The 26,155-nt window shown below is 39.7% G+C and overlaps 1 protein-coding gene across 1 annotated transcript in view; it reads left to right on the forward strand.

Moving 5' to 3' along the window:
- The window catches only part of nbas (NBAS subunit of NRZ tethering complex), a 184,251-nt gene that overhangs the window by 83,385 nt on the left and 74,711 nt on the right, over positions 1-26,155 (forward strand). Inside the window, exons 36-43 of the mRNA XM_087852710.1 lie at positions 890-973; positions 2,940-3,113; positions 3,692-3,805; positions 4,894-5,017; positions 10,840-10,916; positions 11,286-11,423; positions 23,485-23,708; positions 23,910-24,020. Of these exons, the coding sequence (XP_087708836.1) occupies positions 890-973; positions 2,940-3,113; positions 3,692-3,805; positions 4,894-5,017; positions 10,840-10,916; positions 11,286-11,423; positions 23,485-23,708; positions 23,910-24,020 (1,046 nt within the window). The remainder of the gene's footprint in view (positions 1-889; positions 974-2,939; positions 3,114-3,691; positions 3,806-4,893; positions 5,018-10,839; positions 10,917-11,285; positions 11,424-23,484; positions 23,709-23,909; positions 24,021-26,155) is intronic.

Consider the following 26,155-nt stretch of genomic DNA (forward strand, 5'->3'; position numbering starts at 1 on the left):
AGTTTTTAAATGATCAATGTAGACAACAATAAAAGTGCCTCCCAAGCCTGTGAGTCAAGGACCTTTAAGATAAATAAGATAATTAGACCTTAGTATACATATACAGTATACAAACGTTAAATCACCAATCACATGGAAGCAACTCTGTGCTTTTAGTCATGTAGACACGGTCATGACTTCTTGAAGTCCAAACAGAGCGTCAGAATGGGGGAAGATGATTTAAGTGACTTTGAATGTGGCATGGTTGTTGGTTGGTCTGAGTGTTTCAGAAACTGCTGATCTACTGGGATTTACAAAGAATGGTCTGAAAAAGAGAAAATATTCAGTGAGCAGCAGTGCTGTGACAAAAATACCTTGTTTGTGCCAGAGATGAGAGGAGAATGGCCAGACTTGTTATGTGAGTTACTGTTGGCCTTCCTATCAACTGGTTACAACCAAGGGATCCAGAAGAACGGATCCAGAAGAACGGACAACACGTCAAAGATGGGCTACAACAACAGAAGAGCATTACAGGTGTCACTCCTGTCAGCTAGGAACAGGAAAGAGAGACTACAATTTGCACAGCTCACCAAAATAGAACAACAGAAGATTGGAAAAAGATCGCCTGGTCTATCGTGCTGCAACATTCAGATAGGAGGATCGGAATTTGGGTAACCGACAAGAAAGCATGGATCCATCCTGCCCTGTATTTTTGGCATACTTCTTGACCTTTTAGTCTGAACACGCTTATCCCTTTATGACCACAGTGTACCAGTCTTATAGTTACTTTCTGCATGACAGCACACCATGTTGAAAAGCTTAAATCATCTCAAATATGGAGGAAACTGAATTTGTTATTTCTGGCAAAATAACTCTAATCTCTTGTTTTCCTCCTCCCTCTATCCTGCAGGTGTTGTACCAGGCTGTTAACTATCAAATGGAGCCTGTAAATACAGGGACCGGACGAGAAGTTGACGAGACAGACTCTTTAAAGGTAAATATATTTTTTTCTTACAACCCCCTCATTCTGTTTTCCATCACATGCATGTTCTTGTTTGAACTGCCTCCTCTATCCCTGTGTGGGTTTGTTTCTGTCCTGTTCAGTTTGTGTGTTTTCCTGCCGCTCCATATTTGATGAGGTGTAAATCTAGTGTTACGGTGCTCAGCTCCCTTGTTTTATTTATGCCTTCCTTTCTCCTCCCCTTCAGCACTGCCAGCTTTATGATGCCTTGAGTGGGTGTTAATGTTTCATGACTTGCATTTCATCCCCCTTTGTGTGCAAATAGGTGCTTATTTGAAGCTGTCTGTTATCATTTTATTATTGTATTGATGTCCCTCACTTGTATATATATATAAGCTGGCCAAATGTGTTCTGTGTGTGCACCGTGGGCATGTATTTATGCAGCTTTCAGTGTATGAGTCTGTACTGAATAGTTGGCTTTTATTATATCTTTTCATCATACGTATATGTTTTCTTCATTTCATGCTCTTACCCTTAATCCCTTGCTAAATAAAGTATTGATGAAAGGCACTAAATGATTTGGCTCCAGCCCACTGGATCTCCCAAGATGGCTTTGTAAAGATTTTCAAATGTATAGAAAACAGCACTTTATTGAATTTTGTGGTGTACTTATTAATATACATTGCAAAAGGATTGCAACTTTCATTTCCAAATATTAAATGTTAAAGATTCTTGTAGAAGAGGAAGCTCTCAGAGAGGATTAATAACTAAATACTGATGCTGCTTTGAGAGGGGTAGTTCAGAAGACCAACAGAACACAAATACCACAATTGTGACTTAACTGTGACAACTTCTTTGACTACCTTACTCTGTTCAAAGTCAACAAAATAGACCACATCTGAAGCACTCTATCTATATCTGAAAAATGTGGGTTAGGTGGCAGACGCTCCGATTCACCAGCTAATAAAAAGTGGAAATACTAAGAAGTCCAAAACAGTTTTGTTTGATTTCTATAAACATGGAAGGATGTAGAAAGGCTGGGATATGGAAGCAAATTAGGACAAAATATTATTTTGATCATAATTTTGACTGTAGAAATCTGAAGGAAAAATAAGTCAGAAATCCAGGACTTATGTCAGAATTCTGACCTTTTTCTTGGAATTCTGCTTTTTTAAAATTCTGACTTTTGTGGAAATTCTAAGGGAAAAAATTTAGAGAGGAAAAAAAATCATAATCCAAGTGTTATTTTTTCTGTTGTCTTAGAACTTTGAAATAGTCAAAATTGCTGAGATAAAAGTCATAACTCTTTTTGACTCATCTTTGAGTGTTTAGCCAACATAAAACTTATAATCTTATTTTGAGATGAGCTGAAATTAGCCCATACAGTGGTGTGCCTCTAAGATATATACTAGGTGTGTTTCGAGTGGATTGTCTCATCTAACTCTGTGTTAGATGAAATAAATGCTGTTGCTTTAAGAAGGAAGCTTTTGCTTTTTCAAGGAGCGAATCACCGAATAAAATTTTTAATTCAGTTGTATAATCTTAGTGACGAAAGTATTAGTGACAGAAATACTTGTTGTATTATGAATCTGTCCTACGTCTGTGTAGACTTTTCCTCTGCCTGTGTGACTTTTGGAAAGTTTTCTGAACAAACACACAATACAGAATGTGTTTCAGAACCAGATGGGCCCTGCTTGAATGCATATTGTAATTCCTCGTTGCACTACATAAATAAACCAGTAAAAGAAAAAGAGCCCTGCACTTATTAAAATGGCTTCTCAGAAGTACCTAATAAAAAATAGAATACAATATTCATGGGTCTAATCTAGCAGTGCAGATCGAGCGATGCTGTGTTTTTATTTACAAAAAGGAGGTGTTGTATGCTGCACACTGTTCTCAAATTGTAAAGCCCCTTGTCGTGGGTACTTCTACAAAGGCTCCAGAGTGACACAGTAGAATATGTTTACCATTAATTTTTCTTCTCTGTCTTTCTCTTCAGCCCCAACCTCGTGTGGGCTCCTCTGTGGGGACAGCAGGAGACCTCCTGCACAGGACTACAGCGAAGACCATGGAAGTCCTGACTACTACAGGGCTGAATACCAAGGCTGTTTTGACTGCAGTCAGTGACCACCGCTGGTGGAAGGACTCACTCAATTACCTCCGGCCGCTGCATGTAAGAATCCATCGACTGTGTTGTTTTATTAAGTCTTCGCTGCAGATGAAGATTTTTTTTTTGTAAAGTTCTTAATGGGTGCACTAACCACCTTGTAGGTTTAAAAAATACAGTTTCTATGCATTTTACTGATATAAATGTATTTATATTCTGTGTAATAATCATGATCAATTAGCCAGCAACAGCGTAGCAGTGGTTATGGATGTATCCGCCTTGTTTTTAACTCTACAGACTAATGGGCTCCATAGACAGATCTCGTGTCTGTCTGCACTCCCATACCTCACATACTTTTGCTCGCAGACTTCAAAAATAACCAATCAAGAGCTCATCTCCTGCATAATTAATTGGCCCTCCTGTTGAATATTTCAATATCTGGTGGCTGCACAGGCCCGACGGTCGCCCGGGTGGAGATTGATGGCGTCTCTGGTGTTGGCAGCAATTGGGAGGGGTGATCGTGATTGCGACTTTCTAAAGAAAGAGGAAAAATTGCATTGATGTTAGCTGTGGGACAGGGAAAAAAATATGACAGTGTTGAGGGCATGTTGTGAAAGTTTAATGATGTTTTGATGGCTCCTCAGGGTCGTGGTTCAGGAGCCACTAGCCAGGAAGGGGCATGTGAGAACGCCAACTTGGAGCGCCAAGGCTGCAGCCCCTTTTATCAGGATCTCATTGAGGATCCCTATGTAGACACGGTGAGTGGCTTAAGACCAGTGTTTGTCGTAGCTCTTTGCTTCGTACATTCTTATCAACCTTCTTTCTTCTTATGTTTTGTTTTCTCACCCCAGGGCATCCTTTCAAATTACAGCAAAAGCTGCATGAGTAGGCTTATGACTGGGCAATTAATTAGATTTTCTTGCTATGACTTATACATTCTTTAAAAAGCAGTGTTGAGACAAAATGAATATTGATTTCAGACTGAACAATTATAATGCCAAGTACTAACAGAAGGGACTTTGGACTACTGGTATGATGCTAAAAATAATCCAAAAGAAAAGAATGTCAACAGAAGGAATTATAGGGATACAAAAGAGTAAACGTAAGAAAAGGAGTAGATTGACCTTTGTACCTGGGAAGTGGTCGCCTCTGGGCTATGACTGGGCTTTTTACTCAGAGACACAAATCATACGGAGAGCTGAAAGAGCGGACGGGAGGGGAAACGGAGAAGGCCGATACATCTCCTCTTATGACATTTTAATAGGCTTCTCCAAATCCCTTCCTTCACTTCATCGCCAGCATTCATCCATCTTCCATCATCCATCTACCAATAATTACTCCCCACATCCATCTGCCCATGAGCTGGCTGATCAATTATTAGTTTAGGGATTAGTTTTTACCTTAACAGTTGCAATGAAGGGAGTGGGGATTGAGGAGAGACTGATTGAGAGAGAAAGAGAGACAAATGCAACGGGACTGAAAGATGGATAGAGACAAAGTGGCGAAGACGGACAGGACACACTCTGCGTTGAAACGATAGCTCTGAGACCGAGCAAGAGCAGAAACTTTATTGTCCGCCTCTCAGACACATGAGAAATAACTTGTATACAAGAAACCTATAAATGACTTTTCAAAAGAGCCTGGTTTTGAAAAGCTTTACTTGGCTCTGAAGTTCATTTGTTCACTCAGTCTCTCATCTGTCTGACTCCTTGAGAATGAAGATATTCAGTCATCTTCATCATGTCTCGCTGTGCTTTTTCTGGTCTGCTCAGATATGGAGAGGGACGGTTGCCTTAATATAAAGAAAAGTACTATATCACTCTTCCTTTGTCATTCTTTCTTTTAGAGTCAAGATGTGTATTCGTTCTACAAAGAAGTGCCTGCAGAAAACTTTGCTGAGGTTTTGCTGAGGACTGGAAAATTGGCTGAGGCCAAAACTGAGGGAAAAACCCCGTTTCCTGCTACAGAAGGTAAGCATGTGGCCTACATAGACATAGATTTTCTAGTAACGGGTTGGACCCACTTTTGCCTTCAGAGCTACCTTAATCCTTTGGGTTACAGATTCAATAAGCTGCTGGAAACATTCCTCAGAGATTTTGGTCCATATTGACGTGTTAGCATCACACAGTTGCTGCTGATTTGCCGGCAATACATCCTAAATGCTAATCTCCCGTTCTACCACATCCCAAAGGTGTTCTATTGGATTGCAATGTGGTGACTGTGGAGGCCATTTGAGTAAAGTGAACTCATTATTATGTTCAAGAAACCAGTTTGAAATTATTTGAGCTTTTGTGGCATGTTCTGCTGGAAGCAGCCATCAAATGATGTGTACACTGTCAGCAGCAATACTCAGGTTAGCCTGTGGTGTTTACACAATGCTCAGTTGCTATTAAGCATTTGGTGGTCCAAGGTGTGCCAAGAAAACATTCCCCACACTATTACACCATCACCAGCAGAAGCCTGAACCACTGATGTAGAAGACAGTGTTGTTTATCTGACCTGTTCTTAGCTGACAAGAGTGGCTCCCAATGTGCTCCTCTGCTGTTGTAGCCCACCTGCTTCAAGGTTAAATGTGTTTTGCATTCAAAGATGGTCTCTTGGTTGTAACGAGTTGTTCTTTGAGTTACTGTTTCCTTCCTGTCAGCTCAAAGAAGTCTGGCATCAACAAGGCATTTTCTCCCACGGAACTGCCGCTCACTGGACATTTTCTCTTTTTAGGATCATTCTCTGTGAACCCAGAGATGGTGGAAACTGCTAATCCCAGTAGATCAGCATTTTCTCAAATACTCAGACCAGCCCGCCTGGCCTTAACAACCACGCCACGTTTAAAGCCATTTAAATCACCTTTCTTCCCCGCTCTGATGCTCCGTATGAACTTCAGCAGGTTCTTTTCATCATGTTTACATGCTTAAAAGCAGGGAGTTGCTTTCATGTGATTGGCTATTTAGGTATTTGTGTTAACAAGCAGTTGAGCAAAGTAGCCACTGAGTTTATACAACAAATATATTGCCATAAAATAGTATGTAAAGTCTGGAATTTGTTTCTTTATTGCCATTTCTTCTGGATGAAGTCTGTTTCCTGGGTCTTTCTCTTTCTTTGTCTTTGCCTGTTTTTCCTGCTTCCTACAGTGAGCACTATGTTTGAGTGCTTTAGCCAGGAGAGGGTTTCTAGGGGGAGTAGCCACAGTACTGAATCATTTTTATCTACGCACAATTTGTGGATGGCGGACTTCTCAATTTATAAACTCTCATACAATTCCTGGTTTCCATTTAGTAAGAACGTTTTTTTTGCATCAGCAGAAGCTTCTTTCTCCAACCCGAGCCTCTGATTTATTTGTGGTATTCAGGGTTTCTGACTTCTAATTTCATAACCAACCTTTAATAAAATTTATAACCTCACTATTTATTATTCTTGGTGTACTACAACTCAATTCTACTCCAGATTGGATTTTGGAATCAGGCTGAATTTGAGTGGAGTTTTTGAGGGTTTTTGAGGGCTAGTTGTTCAGACTTTTTGACCTTGTCTGTTGCTGCTCACTAAGTCAATGTGCTTACCACGGTTTTTGCTGTATAATTTAAATTTGAAATGGTAGTTATTGGTACATTGATTTGGCAAGATCTCAACTGTCAGGTTGCTTGTAAAAATTTTTCAGGATTTCAAATTATTATTATGATAATGCAGCTTCTAAGTGTTTGACTGAGGCTGAATTTTGTTTAACTTGAGCTTTTTCCTCAGCGCGCCGTCTTAGTGAAGCTGGATGGTATTTGCACAGCGTAGTTGGCTTCCTCCTTGACACCCTGCCCTCTTCTCTTCTCATCTATCTTAGCCTGGGAGCCCATATATGGTCGACTAGGGGACAACACGGGAAGAATAGCCTCACTGATTAATTAATGTATCCGCACGCATCCCACCGCATCAGTAAATAATGCGGCATCACTGCAGAGATACTAGAGAGATAGCATCAAGTCAAAACATCAAGGCCACACTGCATGATGGATCACAGCTGCTCGCGAAAATCAATGACACTACAAAAATAAACGTGTGTGTGTGTGTCTGCGTGTAATACAAATGCATGTAAAATTCCACACTTGCGGTCACATTTTCACACATCCACACTTTTCAGCAAATCCAACTTCTCTGCAGTTGCCGCTGTCATTCAAATGAATATCTCTCTCTCCTTAAAAGTCACCTTCCCTTCGGAGCAGCTGCAGAGTGCGACGTGTCGAGAAAGAGAAAAGCCACTCTGGACAGCATCGCGTCCGATAACAACCTTCGATTAATGACTGGTGTATCGGCCCGCCGCGCTGGCTGTCCTTAAAAAACAGACTAGGAGATGGCCTTTAAGAAAATAAATATATCGATTTTTCACCTGGCCTAGATAAGTTGGAGGTAATTAATGATGACACAAGTGGAAAGTGACTCAATGGGATTGAGCTGAGTAAGGTGCAGACACAAGCATTTGATGTGAAGACAAGTGGGGAGAAAGAGAGAGGCAGAGACACACACATATTTGCACACATGACTCCGAACTCCGCTGACACACAGCATGGAGTGCTGCCATTTGCCAAATGTTGACCAGGCTCTAATCAGTTGTTTTTCCCCACACTGCCTGCACAGGTGAAATAGTAATAGGTTAGTGTCTCACCGACCTACTAACAATGTGCTCGATTTAGCTGACACAGGAGCAGGAGTGTGTGTGTTTGTGTGTGTGTGTGTGTGTGTGTGTGTGAATGCAGATACACAAAAACAGCCCATCTAACGCACCCACTTTTCTGTGTGTTGTCTCTATCACTTTCTCTGCACTCACTCACAAGCACACACACTCACTCACTCACTCACTCACTCACTCACTCACTCACTCACTCACTCACTCACTCACAAGAAGAAATGTTGTATGCTTTAAAGGCAGGGTTATCTATTTAGTGTGTGTGTGTGTTTACCCCTCTGGTAATTCCTGTCCCGATGGTATCTGTAGCTTTAGAGAGGCGTGTAATCAGCTCATTCTGAGGTGTAGCTCATTGAAACCCGTGGGGTAGGAGAGGAGGGGAGAGAAAAACGAGCAAGGGAGAAGGGTGGGCACACTGCTTAAGAGAGCTGTTATTTGTCCTGAAACTAGTGCATTACTTCGCTGCTGCTCGCACATGCAACGCCGTGCACCTTCAGCCATGCCCTTCCAACCATGTGTGCGCACATATGCATATTAGTGTGCATTTTGTTCTACAGTGTGACTGTTCCTGTGCCCTGCCTCTGTCTCCCTCCCAGTGTCCATGCTCTACTTTTCTCTGTCTGTTTCATTTTGTCTCGGGCTCTTATCACCAACGCAGGCTTCTGTTCTCCTTGGGTCTCAGACTACAAAGTGATTCTGTCTGATCCTCTCTGCTGCCTCCCGCTGTTTCCTCAGAGTATGTTCGTTGGTGATTGATTAACTGAGACCATCCGTGCGCTTGCAGTGTTTGGAATTTATCAAGTTCATCTACATATTATTAATTGTAATCATGCGAGTGCTGTTGTGTGTTTTTGATCTCATTGTGTCTAACTATTGTGGCCTAGAGGGAAGTTGTTTGGGTTAACTCCATCCTTGTGCCCAGAGCTCTGTAGATACTCCAAAACCCATCAGCCTTAGGGGCACTGCATAAACATCGACTGGTTCCCAGTTTCATACTCGTGCTAACTCTGAATGGGATTAGTTTTTGTTCGCTTATGAAAAGCTAATCAATATGCATACTAATTAGTTCTCAATCATTAAATGTTTGCTGCTGCTGTACCACCATAAACCCCACAAGTTCACAAGTTCTGCACGTGAATGCAGAATTTTAAAAGTAAATTTTAAATGGTGATCGTGCAGCAAACATTTCAGTGTTTTAAAAAAATCTTTGTGATTCTGTTTGGGATTTTTAATGCTGTATTTATGTAATATTGGCAGGAAAAAAAGAACAGAAAAACTTCAGTCCCATTACCAGTCATGATAGCACTGTTGCCCTGCCAGTGATTCTGAGTACTTTGGCATGGTCAGTTCATGATTGGCTTTCAAGTCCAGAGTACTGAGTTATAGAAGCTGAAATTTCAGTGGCTAAGGAGCCATCTGCCCAATGTAGGGGTTAGTGTGTGTGTCGCCATGGCAGTTGAAAGGCATTTAAGTTATGTCACATAATAACATGCCTTGTATCTGAATAACTACAAATAAGCCTCAAAGACTTATTTATGCTCGTAAGGGAAAACTTAGTGGAAGGCACGGCAGTTCAGTAGTTATGCTATCACCTCACTACGAGAAAGTTGCTGGTTCCCAGTACACTGACTTCCTCCCACAGTCCAAAGTTATGCATACATATAAACTGGAGGTTAAATGATGTTTCTAAAATGTCTTTGGATGTGAGTGATTCAAGTATATAGAACCCCGTAAAGCACTTTGATTGATCAGTAAGATTAAATAAATGCCAGTTCATGTATTAGAATGTGCTCTGAAAGCCTGCCTTTCATTATATATACAACGTTGTACATATAAAATCATATTACATTCATTATGCTTCAGACTGCGACTGTGGAATACATGTTGGAAGCTTTTACCTTGGTCTGTCATATGTATATACTGTGTATCAGGTGTCGTTTTCTTATGTAGCTGCTTTATACAATAACTTATATGAGGTTCATATAGATTGAAATAATAAGATGAAACTTGCAATATGAAAAGAAGAAGCCTCAAGCTTAAAAAGCCAATATATAAACTGTATAACCAGCTGTTTAGTCAGTTCATCTATACACTGTAGGCCTGAAAGTGCAAAATCAAATCACCAAATTACAAAACAACCGCAGGTGTGACTGAGACCAGAACAAAGGTTACAATCATAGATGGGTTTGGTCTGAGCCATATCTACTTGCAGAAAGAAAAGAGGGCCGATCAGCCTGCTACTTGACGCCCTTCATACATATTCTGTTTTATTTTTTTAATGTATTTGTGTTTGTGTGTATATATATTGTGTATATATATACTATTTTAATATAATTTAGACTTGATCATAGAACTCATTGGCGCTGTCCCATCACAATAGAATCGCACGTTTTTTACTACCCTCTTTTACTCATGCAATGCAAATAGCTTAGTTTAGTTAAGTTTGTGTTAAGTACTTGGTCTGCTTTGTTTATAGACCTGTTGAGGCCTGTAGTGAATCTCAATCTAATCTTTCTCATAAAGGCTGGTGTTGTTTTCACCTTGTGAGTCTGTCGGTGTTTAATCACAGCTAAATGTGGTCCCGCTGACAGCTTGTGTAGCTGTGATTGAACTGAGATGGCTGTGTTAGAATTGGAGAACCCTTTTGGGGGGTTAGGCTGCCTCCCTAAGAGAAAGGTGCAGCATACAGAGTTGCTGTTGGTAGCCACGCAGAGGCAAATTTTGCATTCAGGAGATTCACTATTAAAGTGCACTTTGATTAAGTTTGTGCTCATCTGGAGAGCACTTATTAGAAAAGGACCCGTACTTTGTCTTTGCCTAATAAATACGATCTGTATTTGAAACCGGTTGTGTGCTTGCAGAAACCTGCACATTCATAGCCAAGTCCACTGTATACAGGTAGATGTAGACATACATGCAGTAGTTTAGTGTGAAGGTGGACAGAAACCAAACCTTTCAGGGATTTTAAGGTTTTTTTCTTCATTTGTGTCCCAATATTCCTTCTTCTAGTCCTGTATAGTGTTTCCTGACATATTTCTGGAATATTAAAACATATCTGTTTAGATAGTTGTTTTTTTTGGGTAATCGGTGGTTTATAAACGTCTCGCTTCTCTCTGTCCTTTACAGTATTGCTCCAGCTGGCCAACGATGCATTTCCCAGGGACATGATGCTGGCTCTGTCCTACTTACTTGCTCTGCCTCAGGTAGGGGGACACTCGCACACGTCCTGGTAACAAAAGGAGTTGGATTTTATTTTATTGAGACCATCAGATAGTTGAGCTAATCCATTTTGTCTGCATGATCTATTTCATTTGACATTTTACACCTTTGATTTGACCTCTCATGTTATTAGACATTTCACAAGTTGTAAATATGCATCTCTCTTTATGTAACAGTCCACCGTTATAGGCTAGGCTGTGCAAAGACTGAAAGCAGAGGCGAGATGTAATGCAGTTGTCTACTTTCATCTCAGGCCTCTTGATTTAGAATATCCTGAAAGCAAAGAGTCAATTTGTGAAAATGCCACTATGATCGTTTGTCTTGCATGTCCTTATATTTGTTCTTACCTGCAGGTGCTGGATGCCAACAGGTGTTTTGAGAAGCAGTGTCACTCGGCCTTGTCGCTCCAACTGGCTGCCTACTACTACTCCCTGCAGATCTACTCGCGCCTCATGCCCTGCTTCAAGGACAAGAACCACACTCTTTACCAGGTCAGTGTATTTCTGTGTATGAGGGAGTGTTTGGGTGGTTGAATGAATAAATGTTCTGATGTTACCTTGGGAAGACACTAGATGCACGTCTGTGATGTTGTGTAGCCAAAACTGTTTTGTTCCACAGCTCGGAAATACAAAAAAAGAGCGTTTCAGAACTGGGGTGTTTGTTTGCACGTCTTCTTTTATTTTGAAAAAGAAAAATCTCTATGCTGTTCTTGTGTATGACTTCTGCCCTGCCTCATCTGCTCTACAGCATGACTTGGCTTCTGTCAAAAATAGATTCACCACATATTTTTAGTCATGTGGTGCAGAAAGCTGCTTTTGGGATGCTTAGAAAATGCACTGCAGTGCAGCTGTTGAACGCACAGACAAAAGAATCCAGTTTTAAGCAGCTAGGACATAAAATCTTGATGTGTTGTGAACAGATTATTTTTTGAAGATAGGTCTTGAAACTTTAGAGCCTCAGTGCAGGAGTTGGCTCTTTAGGCAGTGCATTTTACTGGTTGGGAGGATCATAGCAAAACAGTGTTTCACCTGTGGTTTAAGTTTGTTTCAAGGTTGCTTCAATAATGGATGGAGTGAAAATAGATGTGTGTATGGCTTTTTAAATGAAATTTTATGTATGCTTTTGTTTGACATTTATTTAAGGAGGAAATAGTATCATAGACATTAAATGTAAGAGCAAACTGTCCACAATCGCAAGAAATGCATCTGTGTGAGTCTGGGTGATCTAACAGTGCAAATGTGATTTGATTTATAAATAAAGATTGAGCCAGTTAATTTCAATAATAATCAGCATTCTACCATTAGCAGCTCAGATTTGTAAGTCACAAAGGAGCAGGTGAAGAAGGACAAGGAAGCCAGTACTAACCAGTATAATACAGTGGGAGTGTAGGTTTACTGCATGTGTGTTTCTGTCCAGAAAAAGCATGGCCATTCGCATCAAGGAGAGGCAGCTGAAGGGGAATCAATATGTTTAGATAGGGCGCAAACCCCTTTGTTAGAAATTGATGGACACTGTGTTGGGTCTGGGAGGTCATTTAAGTCTGACAGCTCAGGTGCAGGTCTGCATTATTACAAACTATACCTCCCTATGAGCCTGAAATCTGTGTGTGACAGGAGGGTGCGAGATCCTAGAGTTTTTAGAAGACTGGAGACGAGGCAGATCAACTCGATCATATAAAAACAATGAAATGTAAGAAAAGATGCATAATATTATCATCCAGTGTAAGGTTTATGATACATAAATGCCCTAAATTAACAGTACTGGTAATTCCTAAATGCATTATTTATGTTTCTATAAGGGTTAATCCAGTAGCATGTGCAGGCTTTTTAAATAAAATGATATTTTTTAATGCAAAAATATAATTATTGTAATTATCTATGAAGTTTTGAATTCACTGTCATACTGTCAACAGAAACATTGTTTCGTTGGTTGAATATTATCCTTGATGCAGCGTGAATTCTGTTTGTCTGCCGAAGTAAGGAGCAATATATAATTTTCAGTTTTAAATAGGTTTTTTAATTTTTTCATTACACGTGTACTCACACTCATATATACACACTTGCCTTTGTTTTCTTTTTTTTATACAACATACATTCAGCTCTATCCTAGCCCTTGACGTTTGCCATTATACTTCAGTATTACTCACCTTACCATTTCGCGGTTCTCATTCTCATTTGATTCCTTCTGTTATCTTTCATTACAAATAAATTAATGGATTTGAAGACTATTTTGCTGCACAGCTTAATTTTGTTATGACGATAGAATAGTGGGATCAGCGAGTGACAAAAAAATGCCAAATAATAATTAGCCATCAGAAATGGAACAAACTGGGAAAATGACTGTAATTATCCTTTTACACATCTGAATACTAATGCAGTTTAATTGTGCTTTAGTTTAAACCAGCAATGCATTGTGTGCCAGCTATTGCTCGTGAAGAAGTTTTAAGCATGTTTCTGTATGTACACAACATCTTCTTTTTCCAAGTAAGGCAAGAAAAACAAGAGATCAGAAAATGTGATTGAGAAGTGAAAGAAGAGGCTGCAAAGTGGGGGTGGGGGGGTGGGGTGGGGGTGGGGGGTGATTGGCAGAGAATAACTGAAGAAATGGCTCTGACCTTTTCTTTGAGTGGACCCTGGCTCTCAGGGGTTTTAGTGCAGGTAGAAGAAGGGAGGTAAAATGTTGAAATAAAAGACCAGAAAAAAGGAAAGAGGCCAGCAGAAGAAGTGGATAAGTGTGTCCCAGTTGACATTCAAGGTTAGAATTGCACGCTCTCACATTCCCGCTCACACAAGCACGCCAGTAAGTTGCTCTCCGCGCACACACTCATCCGCGCGCAGTGACGCACACATCCTTCCTGCATCCTAATGGCAGTAATCACTCCCTGAACTCCTGCCTCAAGTGAAGTTCAAGTCCATTAACTTAAAATATATACAGCTTTTTCCTTCTGCTTCACACTTTAGCAGTTGTACTTTCATTTTTAGCTCATTTCTTCATTTTTTTCCTTTTTCTTTTTTTTTTAAAGTTGTCATTTCCTTTTCCTTTTTTTCCAGTCTTAGTATGTTCTACAAGAGTGAGTGCTTGTTATCATTATGTTCCAGGTCTCGTCTTCGCTCGCCTCTCTTATTGAAGAAGTAGTGGCCATTTTTACCAACAGTGAAAGAAGCGTTATTGGAAAAAAACTTTCAACCTATCTACTCTCTTTCTCCACTTTCACATGTTTTTTTTCTTATTGGATTTTTCCCCCTCTCTCCTCTACTGTGTGCTTTTTTTGTTTCCTTTTATGCCCCACCATTGTCAGTTAAGTCAAATGGTTTGCTTTGTTGGTATGACATTTCTGGTTTATGTGTTTCCATGATGCTTCTCTCCATCCACATTATGCTGCTCTGTCCGCTATCGTTTCCTGTTCATTCTGCGTTCGGTTTAGGCTTTTTCCCCAATAGGCCTGCCTCACTCTTGTTGAATCTCAGGCCTCTCTATTTACAAAACTATCTTAACTGTGCATGCTTTATACAATTTTCTTGTGCTTTCTTTAGCTCTCGCTTTCTCTTATCTATTAAGGAGCACATTGTACTTAATGTGATATTGCATTTCAGATATGTATGACAGGGTGCGCGTATCTATATTTCATGCACACACTTGCTTTGCATTGCAAATGAGGTTATGGGGGGAAAAAATTACCTACCAAAGCATGTGTTTTTTATATTTGGGCATACGTGAAGCATTTGCGCGCCTGCTTTTGTTTTTTGCATTCATATATCACAGTTGGCACACATTATTGTATGCGCTCCAGTTTAAGATCTGTTTTCCTGTGACAGCGGGGGGGCGCATTTGTATGTGCGTTTGTGTGTTGTGGTGTGTCACGCTGTCTCAAAGTGTTTCCCACTTGGTACTTGAAGAGCAGTAACACTGTCTCAATAACTCTCACGCTCTTTCAATTCTCTTGTCGCTATCACATAATTCCATGCCCAGGCAATAAGACGCCAAACACTCAAGCCACTGAAGTCATTCAATTGCAAATAGAAATGGAACTCTCTGTGGATTTACTCAAGGTGTTTGATGTGTTTTTAAAGCCTCAATGAACAGCTTGTTTTTATATTTTATTTTTTTTTAGATGTAGAGGTTTTGTAATGGGTACTGCCTTCAAAAGGAAAATTACAAAATACGATAAAGGAAATGATTACAATCAGTTTTTGGATCAAAACTAGTCAAACATACAACATTTAATCACATTGAACATTAATAAAATGCAAATTAATAAATGTTACACATGCTATATTAAAGCTCTTATTTATCGTTCACTGTCAGAATGAGCCTTATCTAATCAGCGTATAACTCAGTATACAAGTATTATGTATAATACTTGTGACTGCTGCTTGACATTTGTTTTCACTGACATCATTCATACAGAGTTGCTTGGGCTTCCCATAAATATGTTAGCAAGAGGTTAGCGTTAAATATGCAATAATTAAAATCAACACCACTCACAAGTTGGTATATTGCTATAAATACTGAGTGTTGTAGGAATCCTAATTTTCCCAAGAATTATGCAATATTTCTATAATATCTGATTTATAAACCTGACACAACTCTAGCGGGAGTTGTTGAGTTGGTGTGTTATAGCAGTGTTTCCCAACCTGTGCCGCGAGAAATGTTCAGGTGTGCCGTGGAAGATTATCTGGTTCCGCCTGATTAGTAATGGGCAGAAGAAATTACATGCTGTGAGACCACGCTGCGCGTAATAGCAATAGGTAAATATTTAAAAAGAAAAAGTAGGCAATCGGACCCAGATGAAGGCCCTAGCATGATTAGTGCTTAGAAGAAAGCAAAAAAAGGTATACTGGGGACAAACTGAGCCAATTCCGCTATACTTGGTGCTCGGGGAAAAATGATCAAAATGCTTTTCGTGACATTTTTGTTTGGTGATTTTTCTAATGTGAAATATGTGTTGTGGCTTCAAAAGGTTGGGAACCACTGTGTTACAGTATTTCAGCTGTATTTACCTACGTATTACGGCGGTAATTACCCAGTTGTATACTAAAACTAGTATTTATAATTTATCATGTAGAACATGAAGTCTTTGGGATCATATTGTACATGTTGTACCTGATAAATTATCTGTTTGTTTACCATTGTTTAACATTAGACTTAATAATAATTGTTGACATCTGACAATGTAGCAGTTTTGCTAAGAAGAAGCTATGAAAAATATAAAATTCCACAAGATAAAAAATATCTGATGTATTTAGCAATGTATTCAAAACATTTGATTTACAATCATATCATTCTTTTCTCTTTGATTGCCTCTATTTATGTATTTAAGGTAAAAAAAAATCACTGTAATAAATTTGAGATTCATTTATTAGCATTCAGCATGTTCACTCAAGGTAAGGCCAAAGTCTTAGAGAGACTATAAATACATAGGTGTGAAAGTATAACCGATATGCTTATTGTCCATCATAAAACGGTGAGATGACATTTTCTGTCCAATTTTAAAATAGGAGTTTACCCATGTTAGCCCTGTTCAGCTGTTTTGTAACACTCGCGGCATTTACAACTCCAAACTTCTTAAAGATTCTGTTCCCAATATTGACTTTGAAGGTCCTTAACTGTTACTTTCCCATCTGATTATGGCACCCAAGCATGGCGAAGCGACTCGTGGCTTTGCGATACGGAGGCTGGGTTTCCATTATTCCCTAAGGCTTAATGAACCGATTTCCATTTGCTGCCACTGGAAGTTTTCATCAGAGTGGTTCAAGTGTTCATTTGCTAAATAGAGGTGCTCCTTATGTTAATTGCCCTGTTTATGGTGATATTGCAAAATAGCCTGTTTTTATGTAAGTGTTGCGGTCTGTTTACCTGTGCTTGTCAGTTTTGTAACGTGTGAGTGTGTGTATTGTTGTGTGCGTTTGTGTGTGAGAATGCTTGTGCTTTGCATAATTGTAGCTGCGAATGTGCATCTGCTGTATGGCAATGTGCTGACTAGAGAGATTGAGATTTTTTTTTCACTCAGCCATTTATCTTTGCCTGGAGCTGCCATTCTCTCGCTTATTGAGTATTGATCACACGCACACACACACACACACACACACACACACACAGATAAACATTTAAAGCATAACCAATTGTACTATATAAACACAGAGCCAGAGTATACGATCCGGAAAACCTGCTTAGGTCTTTGTATATCTCATTATGACATTTATTTTTAGAGTAAAAATCCCACTAATCACTATTAGATGCTTAAGTTTCAGTTTGTATTTGAAGATGGAGTCACTGAACTGGAAAAAATATTTCCACAGTTATTAACTTTATAGATTTGTTTCTGATTCAACCTGAAAGCAAAGCTCAGAGTGCTCTCTCCATAACATTATGATGGGTTTTTAAACCAGCACCTTGGTTACATCTACAAACTTTTGATACTGTTTGGTTATTGCAGAGGGATTTTTTTCTTTTTCTTCTTTTTTACAATTTCAAAAACGTCCACAGCAGAATTCCAGCTGCCAGTTAAGGGAGCTGACCTTGAGAGTGCTGGACCGCTGTGCCAGTTCACTGTAGCTGAGTTAAGTGGAGTAATGAGTTGGAAAGCACCACGATTCCAATGACTTTTCCTTCCTCTTTTTGTGCACATATCGCAATGGCACAAATTGCAGTCTTGTAGCACGATCATTAGCAGTCTATATTTTACCCATGAGAACTCTGTAAAGCAGAGCCACTGCAGAAAGGGTCCTATTAGACAAATATGTCCTCTAAAAGCACTGTTGCAGCTGACTGGGAATGTTTCAGACCAAGTAGTTTCCAAACCTTTGATTAGATGCATAAGTTTCACTCTGCTAAGTTACTCCTGCTCCTCTTGCTTTTCTTACGATCACTTCCCTCCATGGTGTATTGTGACCCTCAGTGCAGCCACGCCTATTTATGGAGTAATTATTCCTTCAGAGGTGATACCTCATTTTTTTCCGCCCTGTCTTCTCACTAATTATGCGCACATACTGTATACACCATTTACAGAATTGGTGCTAATGAGGCCACTGACTGTATAGCTAAGTGTTAAACAAGACATAAATAAAACTAATTACATCATTACTGGGATACTGTCTGGAGAGAGAGAGGGGGAGACTCTTTATGACTTCTATTCAATCCTTATCACAGAAGGCAAGAGAGAATGTGTTAAATACTAGGTTAATCAGAAAAATGTGCGCATATGAGTGTTCTGTAAAAAAAAAAAAAAGTTACTATTCTGTTATTGATTGCGCTGTTGGACTTTCAGGCTGCTCGGAAGTTGAGAGGTAATATAGTTTCACCCACATTAGTGATGCGAATCCACAGGAGGTGATGTTTCTTGCAGCGTTGGGGAAACTTCTTTGCCAAACATCTAATTATTTTACACTGGAGTGAGTTGAATGACAACCAGTAAATCCTGGAAGGAACTATAGCAAAGTAGAACACAAAGTACTTTGAACTTATTTGTTTAAAAAAAAAAGCGACGAATCGATAAATATTCATCAATTTTTACTCCCTGGAGTAAAGGAGACGGTCTATACGAAATAATAACTAAATGGAGAAAAAGTCACATGCTTCAAAAAAGGGAAGGAATGCCCATTTGCTCACTGATTGACAGGCATGTGCCGTATCATATTTATATCATAATATAAATGTATGATACCATGATGACATAAATGATGTAGTGCCTTTTAATTACACTTCCCAGCAGGCAAAACAAGGAGACTAGTCTGACAAAACACAAGCGTAAAACAGATTAACTTCACCAAGTACAGCCAGGCTAATAAAAAGGAGACACTTGCAGTAAAAAGGAAGAGCAAATGCTGCCTGGATGTTACTGATGGAGTTTCATGGTGGAAAAGGAGGGCTTTAAGTAACTAGTTTAAAAGCTTGAACCAAGATACAACATTCCAGACAGCTTTATTATGTAATAATACCGTGCAGCTCCTGAAGACTTACAAGGCTAAGTCAATTTTAAGTGTCAAGCACTTATGTTATTCTTTTGTTCTTACATTTGATTTATGCTATTTATGTAATGCTGCTGCTGTAAATAAAGTCACACTTCATCTGGGTTGCCAGACTATAAGTCTGGAAAAGAAAGATGCAAAATGTGCTTAGTTTGGTTTGCACTAATAGATGCTGCTGTCTGCAAGGTCCAGTCACAAACTCGAGTAAATAGTATAATGTAATATAATGTTTTTTTTTCTGTATCATCATAAATGCAGTGCATAACCCAAACTTTCTTGAAATATTGCATTATTTCTTATAACTTTGAGGATATATTACTGACCTGGTCACAGCTGACTGCTAAATTACGCTGGAATAAAATATTAAACACTCACCAAATGTGGAGCACAGATTTTAATGAATGGCTGTGCATTGAATGCATTGTCTGGGTGTGTCTTCTCTGAGGTCGGTATCAAAGACAAAAACGTTGTGGCACTTTTAAGAGGAGTGTTCGACGTGGTTAATTTGGTCAGTGTTCTTTTGTTCAGATTTCCAGTTGAACCTCTTAAAATGTGGATGTTGAGGCGTTGATGTTGATGGTGATAAATGCCAGTCATCTAGTGTCGCACATGAGGTTGTGGATATTTATGAATCCCAAAAGCTTATATGTTAATAATGCCGTTGATCCCTTGACTTTTCCTACGGTGAGATTTCCTGGGTATAAGTGGATGAGATACCATAAAATTTGCAGCACTTATTCAAGCTTGCAGCTGTCTGTCTGCTTTTTAATCTTGACATTTTACCTAAAACCGCTGTTGTGCCTGCAGCCTCACAAAGCTCATCAGACCTCGTCAAGAACTGTTTACTCAGCCATACATTTTACCTGGATTTGTACAATATGGTATACCTTCTGAAAGTATTCAGTAGATATAAAACATGTTGAACACACTGATATGACTTCTCATTGCGCCAGCGTGCATCAAAGTTTTACATGGTGCTATTATCTGCAGGCGAAACACTGGGAGGTAATGAGGAAAACGGCACTGAATGATAGCACATTAATATTTAATCAGGATGGCGAACTTGACAAACTCACAAATATCACTATGAAAATATTTTATTTCATAATTCAAAGGAGTTTTTGATGGGTACAGAGTTGTGACTGAAGTATAATAACATGGGAAATTAAGACTGAAATGAGAGCAGAAGCGTGTTTGAAAAGATTTGCGTGTGTGACAGAGGCTCTTTATTTTTACTTTGTTCCCTCTTAAGAAGCATCACAGTAAGGTGATGGTGCTGGTGGGGGAAAGACCCTGCAACACCAGTGGAATAGCTGAAGGGAGAGGTCTGGCTCCCCCGTCCCTCCCAGCTGTGCACACACCTACCTTATTCCATTATATTTTACATACGTTTTATACGTTCTTCTCTTTGAAGGAGGACAAAATCCCTTTTGAAGATATTTTAAAATAATGCAAAAAGCAATCGCATACATAAGAGGAAAAAGAAGAAAGAGCAGAGGTCTTACTTGCTTACTTTGAAGATAACTGGGATCGTAAAGAATACTTATTAGAAAGACGAAGGATTTCAGAGATTCTTTAATAATGAGTGGTGAGGGATGGAAGTATTTTTTTATTTATTTTTTTAAATTCAAGGGGAAATATTTTTCAGAGAGGTAGTGGTGTAATCCTGATGGGGGGGAAAAGCACAGAGAGAGTGAGGGAGTTAATGCAAACAGTATTTCATCATGTTCTTCAAACATCAGCCTGTCCATCACAGTTTCAGCAGACTTTCTTTCTCACTCTGTGTTCTTTCTTTTTTGTGTCGTTCTCCTTTCTGTGAAAAACGGTGTCCAAGACGGTGCCAGCATTTAGAAAAAGAAAAAAAACAACTCCCCCGCCCATTCTACCCTTACTTTCCTTCTCTCATCCCTTGACTGCCTACTCTGACTTCATATCTTTCCTTGCTCCACTTTTAATATTCTCTCCATTCTACCTCTGTTCCTTTCCTATCCTGCTTTTGAACAGTGAATCCGCCACCATGTCTGCTGCCGAGGCCACATCTAAAGGCACACAGGTATAGCGAGAAGAGGAAGAGACGCAGAGAGACAGACATACACCTCTGTTTTCAAGCTCACACATTTCCAGCAGTCATAATTACCTTATGCAAATAAGATCATGAAGTAAACCATATCATCCTGCTGGGCGACAACATATAAGGTGCCAAAAACTAAATTCAGGGGCTTATTTAATTAGAACAGAGGCGATGAGAGAGATACAACATTCACCTGCCTGTAAGTTTATATGCAGGGGTGCACATAAGTGGTCCGCAGGTGCACATTCAATGTCAAAATAAAAGACGCGCACCAGATAAGAAGTTGCAACGCGCGTTCGCGGACATATAAAAGGCGCTGTTTTTGTCCGCTAGAGTGGGATGTTCGCGGCATATTCTCCTCCACGTCTCTGTGCGTTCATCATTTGTTTGAAGCCAGCTCACCTCCTGCAACCACTTTTCCGAGAATACTCGCTTCTTTTGTGGTTCGGACTCCTTCTGACATTTCTTTGGAAGTGGAGGAACACCAAAGTAATTGCTTAAAGGAGCTTGCTTCTTTGACATCTTAAGATGGTAAATGGCCTGTATTTATATAGCGCCCTAAGGACCCCAAAGCGCTTTACATATCCAGTCATCCACCCATTCACACACACATTCACACACTGGTGATGGCAAGCTACATTGTAGCCACAGCCACCCTGGGGCGCACTGACAGAGGCGAGGCTGCCGGACACTGGCACCACCGGGCCCTCTGACCACCACCAGTAGGCAACGGGTGAAGTGTCTGTCCAAGCCGGGGCTCGAACCGGCAACCTTCCGATTACAAGGCGAACTCCCAACTCTTGAGCCACGATCGCCCGATTAAGAGTTCTGAACAAATGTCTGTCCTCCTCCAGAAAATCTTATGTATGCAAACGCGCATTGCAACTTCTTATCTGGTGTGCGTCTTTTATTTTGACAGCGAATGCGCACCTGTGGACCACTTATGTGCACCCCTGTTTATATGACAGTTGTAGCCACAATCTAACTTCCTATTGGCCTGAATCAAGGTGACAGCTACGGTTCCTGATACATTTACCTTTAATCTCCCGACGTGGAATAGAAATAGGTGTATATTTGAAATTGCGTGGTTTTACTGGGGTGTACCAAGCAAATTGATATAAGTCTGGACCAAGTTGGTCTGTCCCCACCTTTTTTCTAAATGATTGCCATTTTTGAAAATAGCCTCATTACTTTTTCACAGCAAAGCAGCAGAAAACCTGTGAAGTTTTATACGCCATGCAGTGCAGCAGTGTTTGAAGCTCAGTGTGTTGTTTAATGATGAGCTTCAAGAACAGTGTGCGTTTGGTCCAACATGGCTCTAAAACCGTATAGTGCACCCTAGAATTTTATTTCAAATCAAATTATGGGGAGAAAAGAGAGACTCAGTTTGTCTTTGCTGGATTTTATGTTAAGTTGCGCTATATACAAAGCATGACTTCTGAACAAGTTCAGAAGTTCAAAGTAATTTGCACAACAATCTGTGGTAATTGGACATTCGAGTGAATTTCATTTTTATTTTAAGCATAAAATACAGCCATGTTAAAAAGAGGGTTTTAAAGCACTCTGTGCAGTCCTGTGAAAAAGAAGTACATCATTGTTGCTTCCATAGGAATTAAGATAAATAACAGCCAGGTGTACAATACCACAATATACCCAGGTGTGGACGTACAAGCAAAGGCACAATTGGAAAAAGACTGAACAAGAATGGCTTGTTTGGTAAGTTTCAATGGCCTACTCAGCATCCACATGTGGCGCTCTTCCGCATTGTTTCCTTTATCCCGTCTACCTCCCTTACGCCCAACCGGTTGTGGCAGATGGCTGCCTCCTTATTGTAGGGTCTTTACCTTCAACTATAAAGCGCCTTGAAGTGACTGCTGTTGTGATTTGGTGCTATATTAATAAAACTGAATTGAATTCCCGAGGCTGCTTCTACTGAAGGTGCGTTCCTGTTAAAAAGGAGTTTTCCCATTATCCTCAAGTGCTTACTCATGGCAGGCCATCTGATTGTTGGGGTTTTCTCTCAGTTATTGTAGGGTCTTTAGCTCACGGGGCCTTGAGGTGACTCTTGTGATGTGGCGCTATGAAGCGATATGATACGATGAAAAGAAGAAGGGAAAAATGAAAAGAAAATAAATTCCTGTGGCAGGACCGTAAGAGAGCGGTGCAAAAACATCAATGAACTGAAGCAACGTTGTAAATACGAGTGGGCCAGAATTCTTCCACAACAATAAAGTCATACAGGAAACAATTACATCATGCTGTTGCTGCTAAAGGTGGTTCCACAAGCTGTTGAAACTATAAATTTCTGTAATGTAATATTAGAAATTGAAAAACTACAAACCATCTCCATTATACAGCAAAAACCATAAATTAAAGCCAAGCAGCCAAACTGCTAAGAGACCCACAGTGCCCGTACTTTTTCGTATACCACTACTCCTTCTTCTACTGTTGAAGTCTAAAGCAGCCCCTGGAACCATGAGGGTAAAAATGTGAAATTTATTTTCTTTCTCACAGGCTGATCCAAAGGAGCTGATTCGATTGGTCACACAGCACGTGTCCTCGTATTCAGATTGGCCCGAGGAGCTGCAAAAGCTGATCAGCCAGCTGCATATGTACAACGAGCGTCTGACAGACTTTACCCAGGCACAGGTGTTGCAGGGGCTCGGCCGTGGCGTGGACGTTCAGCGGTTCAGCTCTGACGCTGATTACAAGAAGGAGACCATACTTGGTCTCACAGAGTAAGTGTGGCTTAAATGTTGGTACTTTTGGATTTGCACTATAATTGGAAAGGTGCGCTTTTTTCCTTTTCTTTGTTTCTACTCTGAAAGATTGTTCATACCACACACTTGGACATGAGTGGGAGATAATGTCAATTTCTGCTTTAATTAAATGAAATCTAAAGACTTTCTTTCTTTCTGTTTTTGTACCTGTGTGTTTAGGACACTGGATGATGGTGTGTACAGAATCGCTTTGTCTCTGGCTAAGCGCTACAGTGTTCCTCTGTGGGAGGTCTACATGACCCACCTCGAGTTCCTCTTTACAGATAGCGGGTATACACACACACACGCGCACACGCGCTCTGTTTAATTACATTTGTGCACACCCATCTGTCTGTCTCTTTGTTTCCATCTTCAGATTTTAAACTCTGAAAAGTGTAGCAACGCTCCCTTTCAGTTATAACAAAACTTACCTACATAAAAAGCCAAAACACCGCAGGCTATATCAAACATGTTGTGAATGTGTGTGTTTGTGTTTTGTGAGTGAGAGGATGTGAACCATAATTTATGTGCTCTCTGACTTCATAGCTGGGTGTCTGACTAGCTCTGCACCTTTGCTTGTTTTTACAGAATGCCAAAGCTGAGGTTGTGTATGCGTGTGTTGGTACGTGTGCACACGTGTGGCTCCGTGATAAATATCCACCTGTCACATTCCGATATAAGGAAATGGTTTATGGATTCCACTTAGCAATAAATTACAGCCTATACTTTTCTCAAACCTGATCACAGCTATTCTGTGTGTGTTTCCTTCAAAACCTCAAGATCATGACTAATGTGTGAGGAATATTCTGCATCCGCAAAAGGCTTATTGATTTAACAAAAGGATGCAGGGAATGTTATAAATAGAGAAGAAATTTAAAGGGAAGAATAAATAAGTCAAAACGTGTGCAAAAAGAATTTAGACTTTTATTGATCGTTGTAGGCAAATAAATTGTTTATGTTTTACAAATCCCACATGTTTAGGAGAAGCAGTCAGCTACAGTGCAGTGCCCAACAACTGAGTCCTTTGCTGAGGCCTGTATTTAAGTAGCATGGTTCACTTTACTGGGCTAACAGTTGACCTCATTGCCAGTTTGCATATCAACACTTTAAACAGTACTTTAAATAGTGCAGAAGACTCGAATCACCCCTCATTTCTTAGTGTTTTGCTTCTAAGTTGCCTTTTATGTTTTTTTAAAGTAGTCTTGAGCAATTCTCCAGGTTTTCTGAAGGTCTTTCACAGATTTTCTTTAAACATTTATGTATCTTAGCCTGGTGTCCTTAAAAAGAATTTGCAGAAACTGAACAAGTATAAGACAAAAAGAGGAGGTAGCAGGCTTAAAAACGTTTTCATAATACGTTAACAGTAGCTGATCTTTGATTCCATGACCTGATTGGCACTGTATATTATCTGGGACTGAAAGGGTAAGGTTGTCAACCAACCTTTTTCCTAAGAAAAAACAACAACAGCTACAAGTAGGTTGGGGTTTGAAGCCTGTCACCTTTTAAAGTTTCTCTGAGAAACAATCATGAAATGGAAACTGTTTCTCCATTAGAGATACCAAACATTACTGTCTGTCAGAAGAGCTTGCAATTTTCCTTTCCCATGTGATGGCAGGGTAAATTGTTAAAATCACATTTTTTCGCTGACATAGATCAACGTTCTAAAGTCGATGTAGATCTCAATATGGTTACAGAAGAACAAAGTTAAAAATCCATAAGTATATTTCAGATGAAGAGAACTCTAAGGACTCATTATTAGTTTAAAGCACATCCACAGAATCAGTGTGTGCTTAGGGGGTGAGAGTGGGAGGCAAATAGATGGTGGGAGAAGAGATGGATGATAGAGAATGAGTGTCCCTGAGACAGTCCTATTAACACAAAATGTATGCTTCAGAAGAATCAATGTGCTGCTAAACACTGCCGTCGTCAGCTGTTCTCTGCCTCTGTGTATAAAGCTTTGTAGATGTTTACAAGTTCTCTTTATGGACCTGCTTTTTAATGACATCCTAATGACAGCTATAAATCTATCGAAGAAACTTGTCCAAACACAGAAATGGGTTCACATATTGGTCAGTGGAACTATCTGTTTTTACAGTTTTAGCTTTAAATCTCATGTCTAGCTCCACCTTTACATATTTTTTTCACATAATGGCAACTTCTTCAAATATTCATGATTTTGTCTGTTGAAAAAAAAAGACTCATCTTGAGCCAAGCCAACTGAATTTGTGAAGCACTTTAAAAACTGCAACCACTGACCAAAGTGCTAAACATAGGAATAAAAATCACTACAACTAAAATACAAAAAAAAATAAATAAAATAAAAGCATCAATAAAACACAAAGCACAATTAAATATGAGTGAATCAATAAAATCAACATTTCAAAGTAGTTTGAAAGATGAGCGGAAGAGGTGGCTCTGAGGAGCGG

Source organism: Neolamprologus brichardi, chromosome 15 (assembly GCF_056152115.1).
Source record: "Neolamprologus brichardi isolate AB-2024 chromosome 15, ASM5615211v1, whole genome shotgun sequence".
Taxonomy (NCBI): domain Eukaryota; kingdom Metazoa; phylum Chordata; class Actinopteri; order Cichliformes; family Cichlidae; genus Neolamprologus; species Neolamprologus brichardi.